The sequence below is a fragment of the Calypte anna genome, chromosome Z (genome assembly GCF_003957555.1).
Source record: "Calypte anna isolate BGI_N300 chromosome Z, bCalAnn1_v1.p, whole genome shotgun sequence".
Lineage (NCBI taxonomy): Eukaryota > Metazoa > Chordata > Aves > Apodiformes > Trochilidae > Calypte > Calypte anna.
In genome coordinates this window covers 17,058,976-17,082,934 of record NC_044274.1, presented here as the reverse complement: position 1 = coordinate 17,082,934, position 23,959 = coordinate 17,058,976, and the positions used below count along the sequence as shown (strand labels likewise).

The window sequence follows — 23,959 nt, the reverse complement described above, 5'->3', positions numbered from 1 at the left end:
CATTCTTGAAGACTTTCGAAAACTAATGACTGACAGTGGATGAAACAAGCTTCAGTTTCAGAGGCCAGACACTTGTCCCATGGGAGAGTACCTCAGTACTCCAGAATGGGCTTTCTGGAAGTCATTCAAATTTCTGAAGTTTACTAATTCGTTTTAGTCTGATATAGTAATTTCAAAGAAATCAGGATAATCTATTTACCTATTTTAACAACACATGTGACTGATAGTTTGAAAATGTCAGAAAAAAGCATTTCAAAATATGTCTTTGAAACAATTCAAGCCTCGATACTAATTACAAACAAATAATAGTCCAGGCTTCACTCATCTAAACAACCTCTCTGCGGAGAACAAATTCAAAGCCAGTAACACAAGGCTAGTAATTCAAATGAGGAGACATTTGCTGTTTTCAGCAGGCTTACCAGGTCTCCCTTCTCTGTCTCTCCTCCAGACAAAACCTGTGTCTGGCCTTGTACTTCCCACTGTTTTTCAAACCTGAGTAAAGAGCTACTTCAGAAGAGACTGATGACAAAGCTCCTGAGATGTGAAGTACAGGTCACCTTGAAGGAAGATGTGTTGCAGTTCTTGCATGAATCAAGGGAGCTGTTTGGATGTAAAGACTGCAACCCCAGCCCTCACTAATGATGTCAAAACTGTTTCTTAATACTTCTATGAAGGGTGAAATATTTAGGATTCCAAGGAATAACCACAGGAAATACTATGGTCTATGTTATGCAAAAAGTTAAACAATACTTTTTTTCATAGGATGCATGTATTCATTGATTTTTTTCCTGTGCTTTGCAGAAAGACTGCAAATTGTGCCATGCAGTGATTTAATGCAATTTCAGCTTTTTTTTAAATTTTCTATATAAGTGTGTATCTGCAAAACCACAATTTAGCATTTAAAACTTTCAGTGCTCTGTAAAAAAATCATTATATCTCAATGTATTCTTGAAACAAATACTAAAGAAGCATACTATGATGAGAAATTACATTCATCCTTATCTCACATAAGGTATAAATATTTATAGGAAAGCATTGCTGATTTTACTACTTCTTTTTTTGAAAGTGGAATGCCACAACAGACCATGGACCTTTATAAAGAAGAGTGTAACAGCTTTATCATGTGTTAAAGTACTTTTTAAGACTCACTTCCATTCAGGGGAACCTTCATTCTCTCCCTTCACGGTAATACACCTGCAGTTCCTTGTGAGAGTATTAGGATTGTAAGTATTTTGAAGTCATTCCAACTACATAATGCATTTCTATCTACTCCCACACTAGTGGAATACACACAGGAGCTGTATCTGCAGGTCTGGTCTTCTGTATTTCAGAGAATTTTCAGAGTTCAAAAGAAAAATGGTTATTCTGAAAGATCCATACTTTGCTAACTTTGTCCTTATTTTTCAGGAAGCCACTAAGTTAGCTTCTTTATTTATCCTCAAAAAGTGAGTAAGGTGGCCTAGCAACCAGATTCCTATGTATAACAGGATCCTTGAAAAAGACAGCTCTGCTGGATTAAAAATTGGTTAGATGGCCAGGTCCAAAGAGTTGTGCTGTATGGAGTTAAATCCAGTTGGCAGCTGGTCACAAGAGCTGGGGCTGCTCCTGTTTAACATCTTTATTGATGATTTGGATAAGGGGATAGAATGCACCCTCAGTAAGTTTGCAGACTACACTAAGTTGATCTGCCTTAGGGTGGGGAGGCTCTGCGGAGGGATCCAGACAGGCTCAATTGGTGGGCTGAGACAATTGCATGAGTTTAAGTAATGCCCCAAATGTTGAGTCCTGCCCTTCAGCCACAACGAACCCCAGCAGCACTACAGGTTTAGAGAGGAGTGTCTGGAGAGCTGCCCAGCAGAGAGGGACCTGGGGGTGTTGATTCACAGCTGGCTAAACATGAGCCAGAAGTATGTACAGGTGGCCAAGAGGGCCAACATCATCCTGGCCTGCATCTGGAAGAGTGTGACCAGCAGGACCAGGGAGGTGATCCTGCCCCTATACTCAGCCCTGAGTATTGTGTGCAGCTTTGGGCACTGCAGTATAAGAAGGACAGTGTGTGGGAGAGGGTGCAGAGAAGGGCAACTAGGCTGATTAGGGGTGTGGAGAACAGGCTGATTAGGGGTCTGGAGAACAGGCCTTATAAGGACAGTCTGAAGGATCTGGGGCTGTTCAGCTTGGAGAAGAGAAGCCTGAGAGATGACCTACTTGCTCTCTACAACTACCAGGAATGAGGTTGTAGTAAGACAGATGTTGGCCTCTTCTCCCTAGTGACCAGTGATAGGACAAGAGGTAATGGGTTCAAGCTCCACCAGGGAAGGTTCAGGTTGGATATTTCTTCAGAGAAAGAGTGGTTAAACTTCCTGCCCAGGGAAGTGGTGGAGGCACTATCCCTGGAGGTGTTCAAAAGATGGGTAGATAAGGTGCTACAGTGGATAGTTTAGTGGTTAGGTGTTGGGAGGTGGTTAGGGAGGATGATTGAACTTGATTATCTTGGAGGTCTTTTCCAATCTTGATGATTCTATGATTCCATGATTTGCATTATTAGATTAGTACAACAGGCTCCCAAGCAAGACAGGTGTGCAATGTTAAAAGAATAAAGCCAAACATTTGGAATTATATTAGATAGTTATTTTGCAATAACAATGTTATTTTGCAGATACAACGATGTATCTGCATGTGGAACTAGTGTCTAAATTAAGCTATAAAAACAGATACATCTTGTTGTCATCAATTTGCTCTTATGTCATGGGAAAAAAGATGTCAAAATTTTAAGAAACCAAAGTAAATGAAAATAGATATAAAAACCAGAACACCCTCAAGAAAAAGTTATTTAGGAAAAAGAAACTTAATACCAAGAAGATCTGTGCTGAGATAGATGGATTGAAAGATACTTTATAACTAAGATAAAATCTTTGCCTGTAGAGCAAATATACAGAAAGCAGAAAGTTTATCATCCTGTTTCATTTGGTATATTCAGCTGTCCTGAAGATGAGCTATTTGAACTATGCAAGTCATTAATAACCAGCACAAAAAAAATTACACTGAAGTATGATGGTTTACAGTATAAGAATAGTGTACTTATTGTGTGATAACAATTGCCTAATTTTTCAAAATGCACTTCAAGAAAATTAATTAAACTACACTCTAGTTTAGGAAACGTGTCAGGCTGATGCGCAGAAGGATTACGGAATCAACTCATTACAAAGAGAGTGGTGAACCACCCAGAGATATTTAGTCTGTGGCATCTCTTGCAATACAACCGACTACAGATAGAGCCTAAGTAATGTCTTTGATATATGGACATCTGTACAAAATGTGATCTAGACACAGAATCTAAAATATAAGAAGATCTTAGCAATGCTCTGATCATTATGAAAGCTGGGGGATTAACATTTATATCAAAAGTGTGAACATTCTAAAGCTCTTTGTGAAGGCCTGGGATACAATATATGGGATACATTAAATGACATAAAGCTATACTGCATGTACCCTTGACAGAAGATAAAGGCCCATGCGCTCCGCTTAATAAAGTACTGTATTTCTGAGATCAGCTGTTGCAGTGGCATTAAACATAAAGTGCTCTTTCAGTTGTGCCATTCTTTATTCTCTTTATATACATTATGTATTATGTGTAAATATATGCATGCTTTTGTGTTTGTGCAGCTGAAGCATGTAAATAAACTCTAAAACTGACTGTGTTAGGCTGCCTCTGCCAGAGCTCTCACTAAAGTGAAGCATATATTTCCTTAAGACCCTTTGGCAAGCTCAATTCAGACTGAGATCCTTTCTCACCTTTTACGGAACTGCAAACTCACTAATGGCTTTATATTGCTTATTGAGTCATTCAAGCAGACACAGAGCACACTAGATTTCTTCCCACTATCTCCTTCTCCCTGGGTTATTTAAGGACATTCTTTGTTTTTGCGAAGCCATTTTGCTAAGCTAAGTTATGCAGCTTGCAAAGGCACTGGTGAATATACGTTTAGTGGCAAACAGGCTATCACATTCCTCTGTTTTGAAGTGCTGAAAAATTCTCAAAGAGATAGCTAAAATGGCACCCCTTTAAGTTGAAGACAGAGAAAATTAATTCTGAGGGCTTTTAATCTCTCAGGTGAGAAAGCAAAAAGTGTTATGATTTTTTTTATTTAGAGCAGATGACCCTCTATTCTGTTTTATTTTAACAGTTCATCACTGACCTGGAATAAATGCTACTGTTTGCTTTGTCCTAGTGGCAATAAATAAACCCCAAAATTTAAATAATTATAGTATCTAAACTCAACTCACTATCCAAACCTTACTCACTTTGTCTTATCTCATATTGTAATAGGTAATATGCATAGCAATGTGTTCAAATATGAACAAGAAGGATCTGATGCCTTTTTATACTAGCTCAGTCAGGGTATTTGGTTGTGGACAAGTCTGGCAGAAAACTATCTTGTTAAAAGGCAGATATGAGTTCAAAGAGGCAAAAAAATACATGATAGGGTTTTCAAATATACAGAGGTTTAACCATGACTTAAATGGGTGTTAACTGAATATGTAGATGTTTTTGCCAATCCTATTTGCATACCCTGCCTGCAGTCAGAATGCCTGATGGTGCCACCACTGAATGTCACAGGGGATGATGTTCAGATGACTTCTGTTACCATGTAAGAAATAACTTTCCTGAATTTAGTCTCATTGAACTATCATAGATTATCTCTGCTACATACATGTAGTTGCTTGTTACACTGTGGAAAAACTGTCAGGTGTCAGGCCATTCACACACAGGTAATAAGCAGTTTTCCATGGATTTAATCTCTTAAGGTTACTCAGGTTTCCACAGGATCCAGAATACATGAAACATAAAGTATTCTAAACTGCAAGATCATTCATCAAGGTAAGAATTTTACTCTTCAAATATATTCTTTCACAAGGCTGCACTTACCCAGTAGCTCCAGGCAGAGCATGTCTCTTGTGACCAGTTCTACTCTTTTTTGCTATATGCATTCACAAACAGCATGAAAAGTTACAATGTTCAGCATTCAAAATTCCTGGTTTCAATTATACAGGAATGAAAGGATGGAAGAACCGGCTAGACTTTGGGCATACTGAAATATAACAGTGCCCCTGCCACTGCTTGTTCTGACACTTCAAGGTGTCAGCTCCTTGTACTGCCTTTTTTGTCACGTTATGGAGGACACCTTATTTCAGTGCTCCATGAGCAAAAGAGCTTCAGGGAAACATCAGAAGAACTTCATGGCCTTGTGTCATTAACAAGCTATTGCTTGACAAGAGCTCAAGGACTGTGCTGACACTAAGCTTTTAAAAGAGTGCCGGAAGGAAAATCACTGGGAAATCACTGTAATGGATACCTCTATGGTATCCAGCAGCACAATTATGTTCAGTGAAGTACACCTCCCCTTTACACTTCTACATTATACACTGTCATCTCCCTGGATTCCATCTCCCTTGCTTTTAAACATTTTTTTCCAATTATACATCAAAATCTAGAGAATATTAATTACATTTTTGCATCTTAAAAGGATATTAGGATTAAGCACAAGTGAAGTAATTATATAGTTTTAGAACAGGCTTTTATGGTCCACTGCTATTTAGAGTATTTTAAAAAGCACTCTCTACCACAGCAAACACACCACTTACCCGCAGCATAGGGCCATTCTGGAACACGTGGGGCTCGTCACAGACTACGCAGTATTCATTCAATACTGGTATCCGCTGCTCAGCAAATTCAATAGTCTGAGAACAATTAAAATGAGAATAACAACATCTGCTTAAAAATTATTAACAGTCAGCTCATGCTCCAGAGTATTTCATAAATGGGTAAGATATGACATCCTACCTGCACAAGAAAGCCACGATCTCGCACCGGAATGCATTTTGCACCATAATTTTGCTGCAAGGAAAAAGTTGACGCAACCTTAGTGTTGATAGACTGATTAGAAGGAAACAGTAAAACGTTTGGAATTTTTGCATACAAATATGTTAATTTAACAATATTTGCATTTAAAAAGATTTCTCATTTGCATAGAGCAGCCATTACAAATAAAAATTACACTTTACTGCTTCCTAAGTGTGGGACAGATTTTTTTCCACTTCTTTTAGTTCTTAAATCTGATCGGGTTTTGTACCTCAGCACCCCCAAACCTTTAATCTCAAATGGAAACACTAGCATCTTCACTCCATTCAAATAACCTAGCATTTGGGAACATTAAATTTAATTGTGTATTGTCTATGCAAACACGGGCTATCTGCTTAGGCTTGAAACACTAAAGTAACACTCAGAAAGGCTAAAAATCTTTTTCTTTTGTATTTACCAAGTTCTGACTTCTCAAGTGCCATGCTAACAGATCTCTGTGCTCAGATCCCTCTCAAATCCTTTCTGCCTTTTTCTTTCAATACACAGAAATATAAATTAGAAAGAACTTCTATTACATAGGTCACTAAGGTACAAAGTTCCCTCTAAGCTGAATTCTACTTCAATCAAACTTTGTTTTGAATAAGTCAGTTCAACTCCTTTTAGTTTTGTTTTCTTTTATTTATAGGCCTATTTCCTTTAATTTCTCTAACTGCTTATTTGGGAAACCTTTCCCTTTTTTCTCCTGGGAAAGAAACCTAATTGTATCATTATATGAGACTCTCAACACGTTAGCTAAGAAATGAAGAGAAGTTAGGGTCCCAGTTTATCACTGCTGCATTCTACTGACTTCAAATTGAAGTTAGGCTCTCAGTCTGCTCATATACCTGGTGCCTGCATGTAAAATGCTAAATGGACTGCTGACACTTTTCTGCTGACATCAGTCAAACCACATCTGACCATGCATGTGTTGATTCCCCTCAAAGTAAATGCATTCTAATAATAATTTATTGGTAGTTTTTATAGACTGCCAAGTAGGGCTTGTGTTTCCTCTGCATCAGCTGATAACATCAGTAATTAAACCATTTAGCCTACTCTTCTTTATCTTATCAAAATCAATGCGACATTTCCTATTAATGTAAGGACAGAAAAGTCTTGCTATGTTAAGACATCTTCTGCTGGTTCAGGAAAAAGGCATCTTGAAACTGTCACAAGTAAAAAGTCTGTTGGCTCACCTTAAATTAATATTGCTGTGCACATTACAGTAACCAATGACACTGCATGCATATAAATTATTTCATGCTAGCACATCAATGCTTTTAGATCCAATGAGTGTAGCTCACAGCTTACTAATTTACATAGAAATAGCACACTCAATGTAATTTAATTATTCAGAATGCACTGTTTTGAGTGTCAGTATGGCACTTCAAGAAAGAATCAGTTTTTCTTGCTAAGATCAATATGCCATCAGGCTAAGGGAGTGGAGAGGACAACCTCCTAAGTGCCTCTCCAAATTTAATACAAAAAAATGCACAGATGCCTCAAAAAAGTGCAAGCAGATCCATTCTTTCCTTTACAGGACAAAAGGCAGAGACTTCATTTTAAGCTCTCTTTCTTAAATTTAGGAATGTGTGCTACCCTTTGTTTTGCCAATCACTTATGTCTCTGTGAAAAGAGAGGAGTGCAGTGTGGACACCTGATTCTTTCCCCAATCTCCATCTGCCACCAGCATGCTTGAAGGTTAAAAATTTCACAAAACACAAGAGGTGAACTGAATCATAAATGCATTCCTTCCACTACAGTGATGATCACAGATGCACAGAACAGAAGGAGGGGTGACTTGGCACTCAAACAAGCCAAAGAATGGCTACTTCTTCCATGAAGCAAATAGTCAAATGGAAAAAAGACCTGTGTGAATTTTACAGAATGGAAGTGCATGCTCTCCCTTCTTCCTGCAGCAAGAAAGAAGCCAAAAAAGAAGTGCATGGCTGAACTTCTCCTGGCCAGCAGCTGTGCATTGAGGTATATTCAATATGACATGGAAAATCTCTGTGCTGACCCAAGCAGATTATATTTTTGTAACTTAAATACATGTTCATAAACAGTTTTTTAAATACTCCTTAGAAAGCTAACTCCATTGGTCTTGTTTTCTAATATATTCAAATATATCTAAAATTTTAACTAACATATGGCCCAAGTATTAATGCCTGTGCATAACAAGCATTGCAGCATGTTTGGAAATTAATAGGAGGAAAACAAGTAGAATTAAAGATTTACTACGCACAGCAGCTTGTGAAGGTGATGATGAAGATGGTGTTAAGATACCAATAAGCCCTGAGGTAAGAGAGAGCCTCCTGCTCTCTGCTATGGTGGACTCCTTGAAAGGCTCCATTTTAGATGACTTAGGGGCATTGGAGTAAGCCTTGCTGAGTAACTTGTGATTCTTCAATCCATCCAACTCTTCCATTCTAAGATTACTGGAGTAGGACCTGCTTAAAAGTTTGTGGGGCTTCAAGGTGCTGTGCTCACATCGAGGATCCCCAGAGCACGACCTGCTTAACAGCTTATGGGGCTTTAAAGTGATGCTCTCCTCCTGCTTGACAGCTGCAGAGCAAGAACGGTTCAACAGTTTGTGCGACTTAACAGCCATTGTCTGTTCAGCCCTAGGGTCACTCGACAATGAGCGGCCAAAGGTTCTGTGAGATTTTGGGGCACACATATCCTCTGTCTTCACTGTGCTAGAGCAAGTCCTTCTCAGTAGCTTCTGCGTTTTGGAGATGCCATCGTGTTCTGACTTTAGTTTTGATTTGTTCTTACCACAGCCAGGTGGAGGATAACTTGGCGACCTTAAAAATTAAGAAGAAGACAACGTTGGAGAGTAACGAAAATCTAGTGCAAATCAAGAAATACCAGATAGATTTAAAATTTTGTGTCACCAGTCTTTATATAGTTCACTAGTGTTAAATTACAGACCAACATTAAAGAAATATGCTGCTGTATGTACGACTAAATTTTCAATTCTAAATAGACATTTTACTCTTATTTATGCACAAGCTCTTATATCAAAAAGACAATTAACTGCATAAATTAGAGCTATATCCATACAACTCTTTGTAATGGTCTTTATTGCCTCTAACAAACCATTTTTTCAGGAAATTATCTTTGAAGTGAAAACCACATATTTTATGTGAGATTTTAACACATTCTCCTTACTGAAATCTATGTAATCATCATGGCATGATACCACCAAAGTTTCTATCTTCTGGAAACAGCATAGCAAATTCTGTGTCCAGATATAGTGGAAGATATAATGAGCAGTGAAACTACCAGGCAGTAAACCAAATTTAATTCACTTGAACATAATTTTTTAAAACTTTATAATAATTTGGGTGCTTTGTGGAAGACAATTTGATGGTCTTTTAGACAAATTTTAGCTCTGTAACACTAGAAATGAGAATGTGAGGAACCTAAATTATGTAAGCAGGAAGTAAAGAAGTAAAGCTTTTTAATGAAATATTCACATGAACTGTCAAATTTTTATAAAGTTCAGACTCACCTGTCCTTGCAAACCAAGAACATGTAACAGGTACGCTGAATCCCGTTTCTGTGATTTATAAGCAACCCAGCCTTTGGAGTATTTTTTGGGCTGGGACTGAACAGTGAAGTGAAACCCAAGGGGAGAGGCTGGCAAGTTTCCCCACCCCATGAGCAAGTGACAGCAGAAGATGCATGTGGAGGCTGCTGACTCACAGCTGCAGTTGGCTCACTACCACCCTCCTGCAGACAGGAGGTAGGAATGGCATTCTGGGGAGAGAGGGTGTCCCTGCTTTGGGGTTGAACTGACATTGGCCAGGCACTGCAGCAGCAGCTAAATCAAGAGGAGGAGGACTGGGCTGGCTTCTTTTTGCCTTTTCCAAATAAAACCAAACCTCAAGCTACAGCCTGTGCCAGGCAATGCTGCGTGTCATGGTAGGGAACGGGTAAACTTGCTACTTAAAACACCACTTTCTTCTCCTGCCTTTGAAAAGACAAATAATCTTTTGTTTTATTTGACATTCTTCCCTTCTTCAATGACAGGGATCACTGTAGTCCCTCTCTTTTCTAAACATGGGATTTCGAAAGGAAAAATTAATTAAAAAGGCGGAATGTTCAAAGACACATCCAATTCACATTTACAGAGGGAGTGATCCATCAACTCTTAATAGATGGGAAAACATGCTAGAGTAAATAGTCACATTCCTGAAAAAGGTAAAATCAGAGCCTGATTTTACATACAATTAACAGTATAAGTAACTAGCAGAAGTTATAATGTATTCAAATGAACTATTCAAAAATTGCTTATTTAGTAATGCCTTTTTTTTTTTTTTTTTTTTTTAATTCTGTGCTTGTTTGCATTTCAGAAATGATGGAAGATTAATGCATTCCATGGAGATGGGTGGGTGCTCAGCAGCTTCAAATATCAGTCTTCCATTAATGACTATTCTAGTTTGAAAAAATTAGTAATATAGACAACTGTGGATGGAACAGCTAGACAGCCACACTATACAACATATATATATATATACACATTTTATACAACCTATTATTTGTATATATTGTTTATATTTATATTCTTCCTATTCAAGTATAAGTCAAATGCTAACAACCTATAAAGATCCAAACACAGGAAGTTAAATAATATAAAATTAATTATTTCCAGTTCTGGATGAAAATTTGCTATTTCAGAGAACAGAGCAGTGAAATGTTCTGCCTTCAAATAGTCTTAGAAGCTGCAATAGTACCTAGTTCACTTTTGATGTCATGCAAGATAAGGACTGTAAACCCATGAGGTAAGATATAAATAGAGCACTTCTCTGTGGAGGAAAGTCAGCATTTCACCTTGTGAAGTCTGCTCTGGATTTTGAACAGGATATAGTGTTAACAGCTAATTTTCCTTGCTATTACCTGCGCAGTGTAGAAAAGATGTGCAGAGGAGATTTCACCTTTTTGTCAGACACCTTCTTATTGTGCGTACAATTAGATTTCTCTTTGCAGTTCTTCCACTGTTGTGTAACAAATGTCTGCATAATTCTGCAAATTAAGAAAGAAAAGATTTTTTTATCCTAGCCAAGACATATTTTAATCCTATGGTCTCTCTGTTCACCACAGAGGCATCATGATGTGACATTCTCACTTTACAGATAGATGTTTTCTGTCATATATGTGGACTGATGATCAGGTGTCTCAGCACCTCAAAAATGATTTATTTTTAATAAAATTAATTTGCACAGCATTCTTATTTTTATGGCCTGTGTAAACAACACTGCAAGATTTATGCAGATATGGCTTTCATGGAGATATACAGACAAATGGATTCAAAGGCATCCCTTCCAACTACAGGCATCTAACTCTCCAGTGACTACAGAGGTTTGCTATGGCATCTACAATGCTCAAGTAGGAAGACGTTCTCCTAAGACACAAACAGGAAGGTACAGGTGTCAAAGACTACACTACCCAAAGAGGGTTTACAGAGAAGACAGAGGCAGGCACTTCCCAGAGATGGACAGCAAATGACAGCAGTCACAAGGTGTAGCAAAGAAAGTTAAAAAGCATAAAGGCTATGAAAAGAAGACATCCATAAGAAAAATGGCTACGTACTATAGGTTACTCTCAAAGGTTGAAAATTGCACGTGTCAGCTGCCTAAGACCTGGAGTGAAATAATCTGTCTTCTGAAGTTAGTGTTACTTGTAGCAGAAGGCTACATTAGGTGATGTCCAGCAGTTCTAAGTCAAGCTGATCTGTGACTCTAATTGTTGCAGTCTTTCAGCAATAAAGTCAAAGTGGAAGTTGTTATGGACTTGATAAAAAATTAAGTGCATCTTCAAAGATGAATACCCCATTGCTACAGCCATGAGTGGACACGGGTTTCATAAGTATTCTGCTCAGTTGTGATTTATGCAGCTATGTCCCTGAAAATGTCTTATGGGAACTTTTAATAATTTTCTTGTGCACAAATCAGAGACAGTGTAAGCACTGAAATGTTTTGAATATGCCCATGTCTCGGGGGGCTTTTATTTTTTTCTTCCAAGTCATGAACCATAGCAATTTTAGTGATGTTGCTTTGTTTTTAGTATTATAAAAATGCTGAGCTCAATGTCTTTAAACAGTAAACAGTAAAATACTATTTTTTTCTTAAGGGATTCTTAATATTGTAAGATTATAATAAGATATTAAAATAGATCTTAATATTGTAAGATTGATCTTGGTCAGATATTAAAGCCTATCTTCCTGTAATTTTATGACACAAGCACAGGTGAAAAGATGACTCATCTAAATTTTATTAAACTTAGTTGTACCATGAACACATGAAACTGCTAGTTTTTTCACCAGTTTTTCCTTCTTGTCCTCAAAATATGGACGGCCAAATTTCTGTGGTACATCCTAGAGATCACCATAAAAGCATACCTTTCTTAGGCTGTGGATAATACTCAAGAAAGATTCTTACTCCATAAGCTTCCCCACATAAGCAGAAAAATGAAATTGAACACTCCTACCTACAGTCTTCTGAGTTGTTTCAGCTTACTAGCTAACTTGCAGGAAAGTGACAGAAAATCCTGGCAGGAAGCAAATATCAGGTTCTCAACAACTGTCAGAACTGAACTTAGGAATGTAAATCATGTTATTTTTAATTTAAAGTTCAAAACATTTTGATAGAACCAACCAGACAGTCTGTGAATTTTATGCTACTAGTCATGGTCCAGGAACTAAAAAGAGTTTATACTTTTCTAGACTTACTTTTTCAGTTGATGTCCCAGCCCAAATCTTTCCTTTGTAGAGATCTGAAATACATCCACAGTTGGCACTATGGAAAAAGGAGATACTGTTGGTATTTGAATTTAAAGCAATAATCATGCACCCACGAGCATTTAAGTCATATTTAATTATCCTCTCCCTTTAAGATAGACAATGCCATTGAAACAGTGGTGAAAGTGGATGTGCCATCTTAGCATATGAAGAAGTGAATTGCCCTTTTTGGAATATTAACCAATATAAAATGCAATTTTATGAATTTTAGAAGTATTTTGGAAATCTAAATCTCCCCAGAGTATCTCTTCTCACTAATTTTAATTAAAAAAACATGGTTTTTTTTTTATATTATGCAAATAATAGTGAGCAGCGTCAGATTAAGTGTATCTGGACTGGCAATTTATCTTGTCTAATCTCTTAAAGTTTTTTTCCACGTAAATAGTCTTTACTAAAGTTCCTATGATTGTGGAATAAACCCAGAGTTAATTAGTATGTCAGTTTTCTTTCTGAGGGAGTTTTAATGCAAGATTCATAGCCAACATATAAGTGCCTGACATATTAATTCCAGTGGTGAAGGATTACCCTGAATTTTCCTAAAGACCCATCCTCACATTGATATACCCACATACTTCTGCCAGCAAACTGAAAGTGCGAAGGGTGAAGAATAGAAATCAGCTTCTGGTATTACTAAAATCGTCTCATAATGTTTACTAGATAGAAGTGACAGATGGAATCCAGCACTTGTGGAGAGAGCCTCAGGTCCTCAAGGAAGGACAACAACCAACACATATTATAAGCATGAAGAGACTTTATGCTTTCTGTTACATAAGGTGGTAAGGATTACAGAAAAAAAGGAATGAAAAGAAAAAAATCTGGGGTTTGCTCTAATTTTATTAGAAAAAGTAAGTCAGTAAAACATATTTTTGGGTCACCCGAAGAGGGAGATTTTATTCAGAATGTCAAAGTTTATCTTTTCATTTCACTTTAATAAATTAAATTTTAAAATATAATATAATATATCTAACCTGGCCAACCAATTTCATTCAGTTTGAAAGTAGATACCTGTAGATCCCCCTTCCCTAGTGTTATTATTCAAATATAATCTCACCTTTTAAAGTCAAACTGATGATTTTTTCAAAATATCTGGTTGATTTGACTAGTGATAACAATGCTTTCATATTGTCAAACTTAGGACATATGGTATGGGGCATTATTTTCAATGAGAACCATCATACCTAGACTGAAAATCTTAAAATCTGACATTTAAACTAGAGAAGACAGCACAGTACCTCCAAAGGCCAATTCAGGCTCATCTAAGATAGGTTTCTATTGTATGTGGGAGAAACTGCCCACAAGTACAATAATGAGACAAGCTATTAACTAGAAGAATGACTACCCAAAATCAGGATATTACATAGCTACAATGTGGTATGAATTCCCTTTGTGTTTTGTGCTTTGTGAATATGTGCTCTTGCGTATACTGCATTTCTTCTTCTTTTATCAATCAACAAAAGGTTGAGAAAAAGATGTACCATAATGTTTTGACTCAGTAGTCTCAAAACAGGCATTTAAGAGGGGAGATTTATTCATAGAGAAACAGACTTGGTAACACAAAAGACGGTGGATCTCATTGTTCTTTCCTAGCAAATAACAACAGAGGGCTGCAACAGCAGCTGACCTCATAAAACCTGTATCAGTAATGCACTTGTTTCTGGCCCTGATCTTGCCTTTCTTGGTACTCAGGCACTCCCAAAATCAGTCACCTGCAGGACTGGGAACTGTGTTCCTGTTTGAACCTTTTCAATGATGCAGAAGGTGTCTTCTTGTAACTTTTAATTCCGCTAAATAATTTCTTACTGCATACTCATCTTCACGCTTCACTTTATCTGCTGCACTTTTTATTTTATAAATTACATTTTGATAGAAATATTGTCAGTGCTAACACTGCTGCCTGTTATGACAAATAGGTAATTTAAGAACTGTATATTTAGAAAAAAGACTGAAGCTATAAAATACAGACATAAAGACCAAAGTCAAGCAAGAAAAAAAAAAAAAAAAGAAAAGAAAAAGAAAGAAAAAGAAGGTTGGTGTAATTAAACGCTTATAATGCTTTGAATAAACAGAATACTGCTTCAGTATATCTTTAAAATAGCTTATAGTTTATATATGCATCAGCAAGCAGCATAGTCTATAAAAATAGCTCACTGGGACAGTTTTTGCTAAATATATTATGACTGGAAATGTCTAATCATTTTCCAGCATCAGAATTCTCCTGCAGATACAAGTCTGAACTGACATCTTGCACTGGCGGCCCCCAAAGCTGGCCATTATGATCCAAAATGAAACTTAGTTCTGACTTTCCACTGCAAAAATGTATCTGTAGTTGACTTGAATATGAATGTCTTCAAATCTTCAAAATTAGTTGATTTGTCAGTAGTTTGACCATTTTCATTTTCATGAAGAAGCTTTACCTACATAAATCATTCAAATCCCAGGGCTCAATCTTCTAGAAATCAGAAGCTAAAAGGATATAACTATGGCTTGATTCTTCAACTGTGTGTGAAAAAAGGCATTATTAATGTGCTGCAGAGGTCTGTGTGAGTATTCCTTATCAGGGACATCTCATCTGTGCAGATGATCCCCAGTTTCCAAATTCAGGAAATTACATACTAGAAACTGGAGAATTTTATTCCATAACCCTAGCCCCTAAGGTAAGCAGTGCATTTGAAAAGACATCAGGAAAACAAATTCCAAAAATCAACACAGGAAAGTTTAAATTAGATACCCATGCCATTACTGATGGCCATAGATGAGTATCTATCAACTAGGACATAGCTCAGACAAAGACATCATACAAGGCACATGAAGAAGACACATATGACTAACCTGGACCATTTAAGTACTGTGTAAGTGAACAGTGCAATCGCACTATTATAGGCTCTGTACGAATTACATCCCAAGCCACAGCAATCTCTTCCTAGTTCAAGAGGAAAAGAAAACAACAGACAACATTAGCCATCATGAGGAACTACTGCCTTTTCAGTCTGCCTTAGGTTTTTTATAAGCACCATTCATCCATTTATACAGTTACAGAATATCTAACTCAATTTTAAACTTGAGACGTAGGACAAACTCCTGCCTGTTGATGCCCCTAAGAATGGTGTTTATAGTGCAGGAAGACATATCTTCCCATCTACCAAAAGCTTCTCTGCTTCAAAGCTAAGAAGCAAAGGAGCAAATAAAAAATGTAAAGGTAATTCATGCCTTAACATAGTGCAAAGGGAATTTCTGCTCCTTAAGAATTATTAAAATAATTCAAAGTACAATATTTCTTTTTTATTATTATTTTAGACGATCCCAAGAACAACTATCTCATGTGCTGTTCTGACCTGAGAATATGATGTATCTCTGCAGAAGGTAAGGATGACCTTAAATCACTGATTTTTATTCAATAGCTAAAGGACAGGAAGTTACTGCACAGATGTGGTAGGAAAGTTAATGGCAGTATAAGTGTTACAGAAGTCATGCTGCCAGTTGACAGCACCACTGTCCTGTGTCTCCTTTGCTACTCAAGCCTTTCCCTAATTAGCTGCAGATGCTGAGAAGCACACGGGAGAGGTCCAGCCAAGGTCTTCTTCCCTCCGGGACTCTATGAAGTGTTTTCACCTAACTAATGTCTAGGATAGCAAAAAAAAAAAAAAAAAAAAAAAAAAAAAAAAAAAAAAAAAAAAAATTTCATTTATAGCAGTTAAAACATTTACCATTCACAAACCATATTTGAAAAGAAATTTTAAAAAAAGTAAAAAAAAGCCTACAAAGCACTTAAACAATATGATCATAAATGGAAAAGGAACTCTTCCCACTGAGTAGAAACCAATAAAATGACAGTCAACTGTGAAGATCAAGTCTCTGAAAAAGGAAAGTCTTAGTAGCTGTCTAGAGAGCCTGGTGTGTAGAAGAATTGGATGGGTATTAATGTTCATTGTATAATTCTGTGGCTAGATTACTTACATCAAGAAAGCTAACATCAATATGCAGATCAATATCTACATCATCAATGGCTCCATATTCCCTGAAAGGAAAGAATTACATTACATTAGGGCTCTTTAAGATATTCCTCAGCCCAGGAATACTTACTACAGGACAGATTTTATAAGGATAATCTTGTCTGTAAAATCTGAATTGTTATAAAATACATATTTACATAGATCAGATCAATATTCCCAGTGGGTGACTGCTGCACGTTAACTTTTTTTCACTGGATCTTGCTTAAACAGGATAAAACTTTTTCTACTAATTCTCTCAAATTCTCTCTCCATTGCTTCCATGTATTTCTGTCTCATATATTGAACAAATAAATCAAGAAAACAGTAATGGTCACATACGTCTCCTATTCATGACAAAAGAAAACCACAGCCAATTTTCAAAGTATTTCAGTTTAATAGCCAGTAACCTAAGGACAGACTTGAGATAAATCATGGAAGACAAATGCATCGCAGCCTAGAGGGAGGCATATAATGCCTGTGGGATTGCTTCACATATTCAGGCATTTGTTTGTAAAAACATAAAAGATTGTCCTGTAATGTGCTTAAGGCAATAGCTGCCTTGTTTTATCTGTTATGTGTAGTAATGTTAGAATCCCCAAGGTTCAGCTTTACCTTGTGATCACAGGTGTTTCACTGCCAACTTAAAAGCTACATTTAATGTGTGACTCTGACTCATTCTGATTGCTCTCCACCAACCTATTTGAAGACTTCTGGAAAATAGGGCTAGAAGATATTAATTTATACATCTAAATAAAAAATTGCTTTCCTGTTCATATGAATTACTTAAGTGGACAATAATGCAAAAGTGCAACCACTGATTTTTTCATTGATTAGCTTCTACTCATTAGGGTTTATTTCTTCACACTGCATTTACATGCTTCTTCTCACAGAGACTGCCTCATGTACCAAATAAACTATTCTAAGTCAGTGCACAGTAGCAGTTGAGAAAAAATTAGCTGAAAGGGTAGTTTTGAAATATAAAAATATTTTCGTGGATAAAACAAGTGGCCACTCAGCTGATGGTAAGACCCAGCCTCGCGTGGGAAACGCCTTCACGTCTTGTGAAGTTGGTAGACGGAAGACATTTGGTGGAAGGAAGCCACCTCAGTCAGAGGGAGGAGAGGAGGGAAACTGAATGCAGCAGCATACTGTAAATATGCCTAATAAAGTAGACAAGCATAGGCATCAACAACTTATACAATGCATTTCCAGTGAGTTATATTTTGTTTGTAAGCAGAAGTGCAATCTAAATCTCAATCTGAGAAAGAAAACAAAAAGGCTACAGCTTGTTTAGACAACTAGAAGTCTAGGCAGATAAACCCTTGACTTCAGGACGCCATTCTTCTTTCCAGGGTCGTGCCATACCCCCATTGACCTTGGTGGACCTCAGAAAAACAATTTTAAGTCAAAGCTCGGTTTTGTTTGCCTCTCCTTTTACACTCTCTTCCTTCAAATCCACAAGCACCCTTGCATTAAGCAAGAACAGGAAACAACATGCCAGGCTCCTGCTATAGAAGAGGGCAGGGGAAGAGAGCTGCAAGCAGAAGGTATGCTTTAAGCCAAAGAATGGGTGGGACTGAAAAGATGTGGAGAGCAATGGGAACTGGGAATGCTTAGCAATTACATCTCTAAACCAAACTGCTTCTAAAACCACTGGAAGCCACAACATCACCCTCAGCATGTTTGCTGACAACATCAAGATATCAACTTGTGTCAACTGCGTGGTGCAGTCAACACAATGAAGGACATCCAGAGATATGGGTGAGAGGAAAGTTTGTGCAAAATGCATTAAGTTCAACAAGGCCAAGTACAAGGTCCCAACCATGGGTCAGAACAAACCCAAGCACAAATACAAACTGAGCAGAGAATGGACTGATAACAGTACTGAGGAGAAGGACTTGGGGGTGTTGGTAGATAAGAAGTTCAACGTGAGCTGCCAATGTGCACACTGCAGCCCAGAAAGCCAACCACGTCCTGCACTGCATCAAAAAAAGTGTGGCCAGCAGGTCAAGGGAGCTGATTCTCCCCCTCTACTCCACTCTTGTGAGACCCCACCCAGAGTACTGTGTCCAGTTCTGGAGCCCCCAACACAAGAAAGACATGGACCTGCTTGAGCAAGTACAGTCTCTAGACAGAGACTTTTCAGAAGGACATGTGACAGGACAAGGGTCAGAAATTTCAAGCTGGCAGAGGGTATATTTAGATTAGATTTGTAGGAAGAAATTCTTTCCTGTGAGGGTGCCAAGACACTGAAATAGTAAAGGTTTCACAGTACAGAAAAATTAGTGACATACCTGAGAGATACTGCATTAGGTCCATAGATCTCTCTCACTGCTATCAAATCAGCCTCCAGCTGTGGGTGCTTGTGAAGTTCTCCATCATAGCTAACCTACCAAGAAAAAAAAATCCTACAAGTTCTTATTCATTTAATTATTGGAACCTGACCTAGGCTTGCTAGTACCCCCTTCACAACTATGCTGCATGAAGATTCCTTAATCCATGCTCAGAAAAGGTATGTTGATAAGCTGAAACAATGAGGTGGTCTAGCTCTGTTAAGCAATGAGATTTGCAAAGCAGACACTTGTGCATCAAAATTATTTTAGAATTCCACTTCTGTTTGCGGGGAGAGAAGCTGAAAAAGACACCCCCCTCTGTCGTGTCTTGTTCTGTGGTCATTTCTGGGGCATTTGTACATTTTAAAACTATTAAGTAGGAGAAGAACCAGATCTCCCCTGTCATATCATCTCAGTCCTACCACAAAAGGAGAAAAGTTTACTCCCAGAATACCTTAAAGTCAACAAAAGAAGCATGAAATTATTCCATTTATCAAGTGTCTCAGCCTCTCAATTTCATTTTCAGTCTAGTAATTCACTGTATTACACCCACCAGTGACATGATATTAGATGAAAAAAAAAAAAATTAACAAACACTTTTTCAGTTTAAGTATTTTACCAAAGAAGGTGTAAAGAAACATGTATTTAAACATTGAGCCATTTTTAAAAAACTCTACACAACAAATGGAAACACTTATGTTACTGCTCTTACTGTAAAGCAAAACTTGTAAGCTGCTTTGGCTGACTGTACAAAGTCAAAATAATTAATATTGTCCTGTCATCTATAAGGTCCATCTCTTTATCATAGAATCATAGAATGGTTGGAGTTGGAATGGACCTTAAAAATCAAAAAGTTCCACCTTTCACTAGATCAGGTTGCTTGAGGATTGCAACAATCTATTTACAGTCTATTACTACCTCCTTGTTAAGCCTTATGTTCCTGCCTATGTGAACCTAACTCTCTTCACAACAATTAGAATGACAGCAATTCCAGCAAAATTGATGCATCCCCTAGATTTTGACAGATTCAGAAATGTGAGCAGGATTTGGCTTGTACCTCTGAAAAATTCAGAGAGCAATGCTCAAGAGTGTTAATTTATCCCTTTAGATGTCTATGAATTCTTTAAAGATGCATAAATAATTGCTGTTCTGCTTCCAGAGAGAGCACAGCAAGCATTTCACTAATCATAGCTGTGGTGAACCTGCCACCTTTGCTGGTCTGAAATTACATTTTAAAATCCGTCTTATATATCAATAATAGAAAAATCCAAAAGAAACACTATGCAGAACACGGAATTGCTCAACATAACCCTCCAGTCTGTTTTCTAATGGTAAGAGGTTAAGAACACAAAAAGGAAGCAACACAGTCTTCTGGCAAATTATAGCATAACAGTGTGTCATTTTCCATTCCTGAGATAGTATCATAGACATGCTGATGTACACAGAGAGACTGCCAGAGTTTTCTATACCTCCTTTTGCATGTATGTCCTATAACTGTCCTATAACCATAGAAAGAGAAAGCCAAAGGTAGTAGTATTACTAGTAGTATTACTGTTTCTATCTACTGTACTCATTTGCAACTGTAGAAGACAAAGCAAGAATTAACAAAGAGTTTCAGAGGAAGTTAGTACAAAACCTAAAATATCTGATAACTTCATTGTGTTTAAAGGGTTTGTGTTTAGAAAATCTCAGTCTTTAATCTGAGACCTGATTCATATTATTTTGTTCCACGTAATGACAAAAGGTTGCATTTTTAAAGGAGATTAAGTGATTTACAAACCTAAATCCCATTGAAAATCAATAGGACTTAGGCTATTGAGTCACTTAACTACTTTAAAGTATTTATCCTTTAAAACCTTAGGAAGGATTACAGTCAGGTGCCTAGGAAGTGAATACAGATATTTAATTTATGACCAAAAGGTCACATCTTGTTTTCACTGCCCACCAAATGCCATTTCCCATTGTCCATGGTTCTTGTTTCATCACAAACTTCTCTCTTGTCTTCACCAACTGTAACTAGTTAGAAATGTTAAGAGTTATCCCTGACCTCCACCTTTTACAACTGTATTGCATAAAATTACACCAGCAACTAGTCCCTATAGCTGTTCAAATCACTATTTTAGTCCCTTGTCTCTGGGGAAGCAGAATGCATTTGCTTTTTGAGTATTCTATACTTAAGACATTCACAGCCATCTGATTTACTTTTTTTTTTATTGTTGATTTTAGTGCTTTGTATACAAATTAGAATTCCTTCAACTAAATGTATTACCTTAAAAATTCACAATGCAACTTAAAGTAATTTGCACTTTAAATACAGGGCAACTAAATTTTTAGCAGTATTGCCTATTACACAGATCTTTTACACCTTGCAAACTGGCGTACTGCGCTATTCATATCTCAAAGACAGCGTTAATATTTGTTCATTCATTTGGGCACTGGCAGACATCCTTTACCAAATATTTCAGCATTTGTTCAAGAAATAATCACTTCAAGACCCTTGCTGCCTTTTCTTTCTCCTTGAGGTTACTGCCCTCTCTGTAGAGCTAGGAAAAGAAGCCAGTACACAAACTCAACACTACAGGCCAAAATCGGAATATATTTTTCCTCTCATGCATCTCTCTTTGTGCTGAAGTATGTGTAGACAGCCCTCTCCAACACTCTGAGGGTGTAGGAGTTGGCAGCTGAAGGGAGGCAATTCCTGCAATCATTTCTGAACTGAACATAACTCAATATCCCATGTCAGTTTTTTCTGACACTAGGAATACATTGCTTCAGTTCCAGTTTCAGTATCACTTTTAATAGCTTTTTAGGGGAGAGCTTTTTATTTTAAGAGTAAAGCACTTCAACATGTAATTTGGGTCCAACGTCCACCATGCTGTTGGCTCTGCCAGGTCAGAAGCTTAGTGATGTTCGTCATCAGCAACTCATGCTCTCTGCTCTGACCCAGTCAGTGGGCTCACTCCTGCAGCCTCAGCTCTGCCACTCAGGGTACAGATGACCTCAGCATTAAGTCTAAAACAGTGACAGATTTCATAAATGGCAACCTTAATTTATTAAAATGTTCATCAAAGTAAACAGCTATAGTAACTTAAGTGAGGAACGACTCCTTTTGAGCAACAGGCTAGAAAGATAAAAAAAATATCTGATTAAAGAGACTAGCAGTGTGAGCAACTTCATTGACATTGCAAAAGGAAAAGAGATTAAGAGATTTTGTTTCCCAATACATAACAGAATGTAAGAATAACTAATTCTGCTGAGGAAACAAGGAAAGAAACAGAACAGTATATTCATCTAAAAATATGCAGCATTTTCCAAGGTGAATGCAAATGTGGAGTTCAGAAAAAGAATGGACTATTACCTAGACCAAAACTGTTTTGTAATAACCATTTTTACCATTAAATTACAGTGCTCTTGACTTTGCAGAATGGCAATCATCCAGATGGAAGACGATTTGGATACAGCCTGACTTTCCATTTGTATCAATAATGGAATAAACATTAAAGAGTGAGTATCTATTTCCTGGAAGTAAGTAACAGACTTCTGTTTTCATATGCTCTAAAGAGTGCTTGCTTTTTATATGTCTAAAGCTTTGGAAATGTAAGCTAACTAAGCTTATTTTAAATTTTATACATTTATTCAGTATAACATATTCAATAAATCTGCTATAAATTGCAATGTATACAGAGATGTGACATTATACTAGATGATGATTAAACATGAAAATTACTATTATCATAAGAAAAAGACGCTTTCAAATATTCATTTACTGAAACTTGTGCAAAAATTTCCTCCATTACCTGTCCTCCATAATAAAATTCTTCAGAATCATTATCCCCTTCAGAGTCTTCTTCAACTGTGCTGTTGTGCCGTGACTCCTTTGTGGAAAAAGAAAGTTAACAATGCCACAACTGATATGCTTAATTATGAATTACACATTGCAAATAAACTTGCAGCACACTTTACTGAAAGTTCTAGTATAATTTTTTCCATAAGAGTACTAAGGACCTTTTCCAAGAATAATGGAATAACAGATAAATCAAGCATCTAGTAACTGGATACTTAAAACCACCCTGAACATATGCTGAAGGAATACTACTTTATCTGGCTACAAACACAGTGTGGTACTTAAGGAACAGGGGAATTCAGTAGTCTACATAGGGATACTTCATCATGTGCTTTGGGTAAACAAAGCATAATTTACCCACCAAGAGATGTTCTGGACACAATTTATTTGGTGTTTCAATGACTTAATAAAGTTTTTCATTTACTTTATTGCGGTTGATAAATTCTAATAGATTAATTAAATAATTCAAGTATGAGTGTGGGATGTCTGAAGTTCCTTTGAGTGAGATACAGATACATTGCTGCTTAATTATTATTTTTAACAAAAGTATCAGCTGGTTGCCAGAAAGGTTCAGACTTAGTTCTGTCACTTTGAAAATTAATAATTAGAAAGTAACATGCTTACTCTCAAGTAAAACTTACTCTAAATAGGCTGGTCTGTGAATAAATGCACTCAAGTAAATAGAACTCATATTGGTACAGAATGCAACTCAGCATGACCTTATGTGCTGTAAACTGCTTCTCAGAAGAAAATATTGCTTGAAGATAATAATTCTTGATTGCCACAGTCCATGCGTTATTTCTAGGCCCTATGCTGACAAGGATGCCCTAAAGATCACATGTTATAATCATATTTCTTCACTTCAACCTGAGCCTGATGTACTTACTGCTTATTTTGTATTTATTTTCAGAAAGGAGCTGCCATAATGGAATAGAAATCAGATATATGAATCAAAGAATACAAGCTACCCCTGAATCCCATATATTCATAATTGTCAAATATAAACTTATCACCTGTATTTATGGTCATACATTCTAATTCCATTTCCTCACCTTTGCCTTTAAATTCCTGCTCTGTTCAGTGTATGCATAC

The 23,959-nt window shown here is 37.0% G+C and overlaps 1 protein-coding gene across 2 annotated transcripts in view; it reads right to left on the bottom strand.

Moving 5' to 3' along the window:
* PARP8 (poly(ADP-ribose) polymerase family member 8) overlaps positions 1–23,959 on the bottom strand; it is a 114,216-nt gene that overhangs the window by 24,851 nt on the left and 65,406 nt on the right. For both annotated transcript variants that reach the window (XM_030467241.1, XM_030467242.1), the window contains exons 6-14: positions 22,821–22,898; positions 18,985–19,079; positions 16,656–16,716; positions 15,531–15,621; positions 12,633–12,699; positions 10,802–10,927; positions 8,142–8,703; positions 5,843–5,896; positions 5,644–5,739 (exon numbers count right to left, since the gene is read on the bottom strand). In XM_030467241.1, the coding sequence (XP_030323101.1) occupies positions 5,644–5,739; positions 5,843–5,896; positions 8,142–8,703; positions 10,802–10,927; positions 12,633–12,699; positions 15,531–15,621; positions 16,656–16,716; positions 18,985–19,079; positions 22,821–22,898 (1,230 nt within the window). The remainder of the gene's footprint in view (positions 1–5,643; positions 5,740–5,842; positions 5,897–8,141; positions 8,704–10,801; positions 10,928–12,632; positions 12,700–15,530; positions 15,622–16,655; positions 16,717–18,984; positions 19,080–22,820; positions 22,899–23,959) is intronic.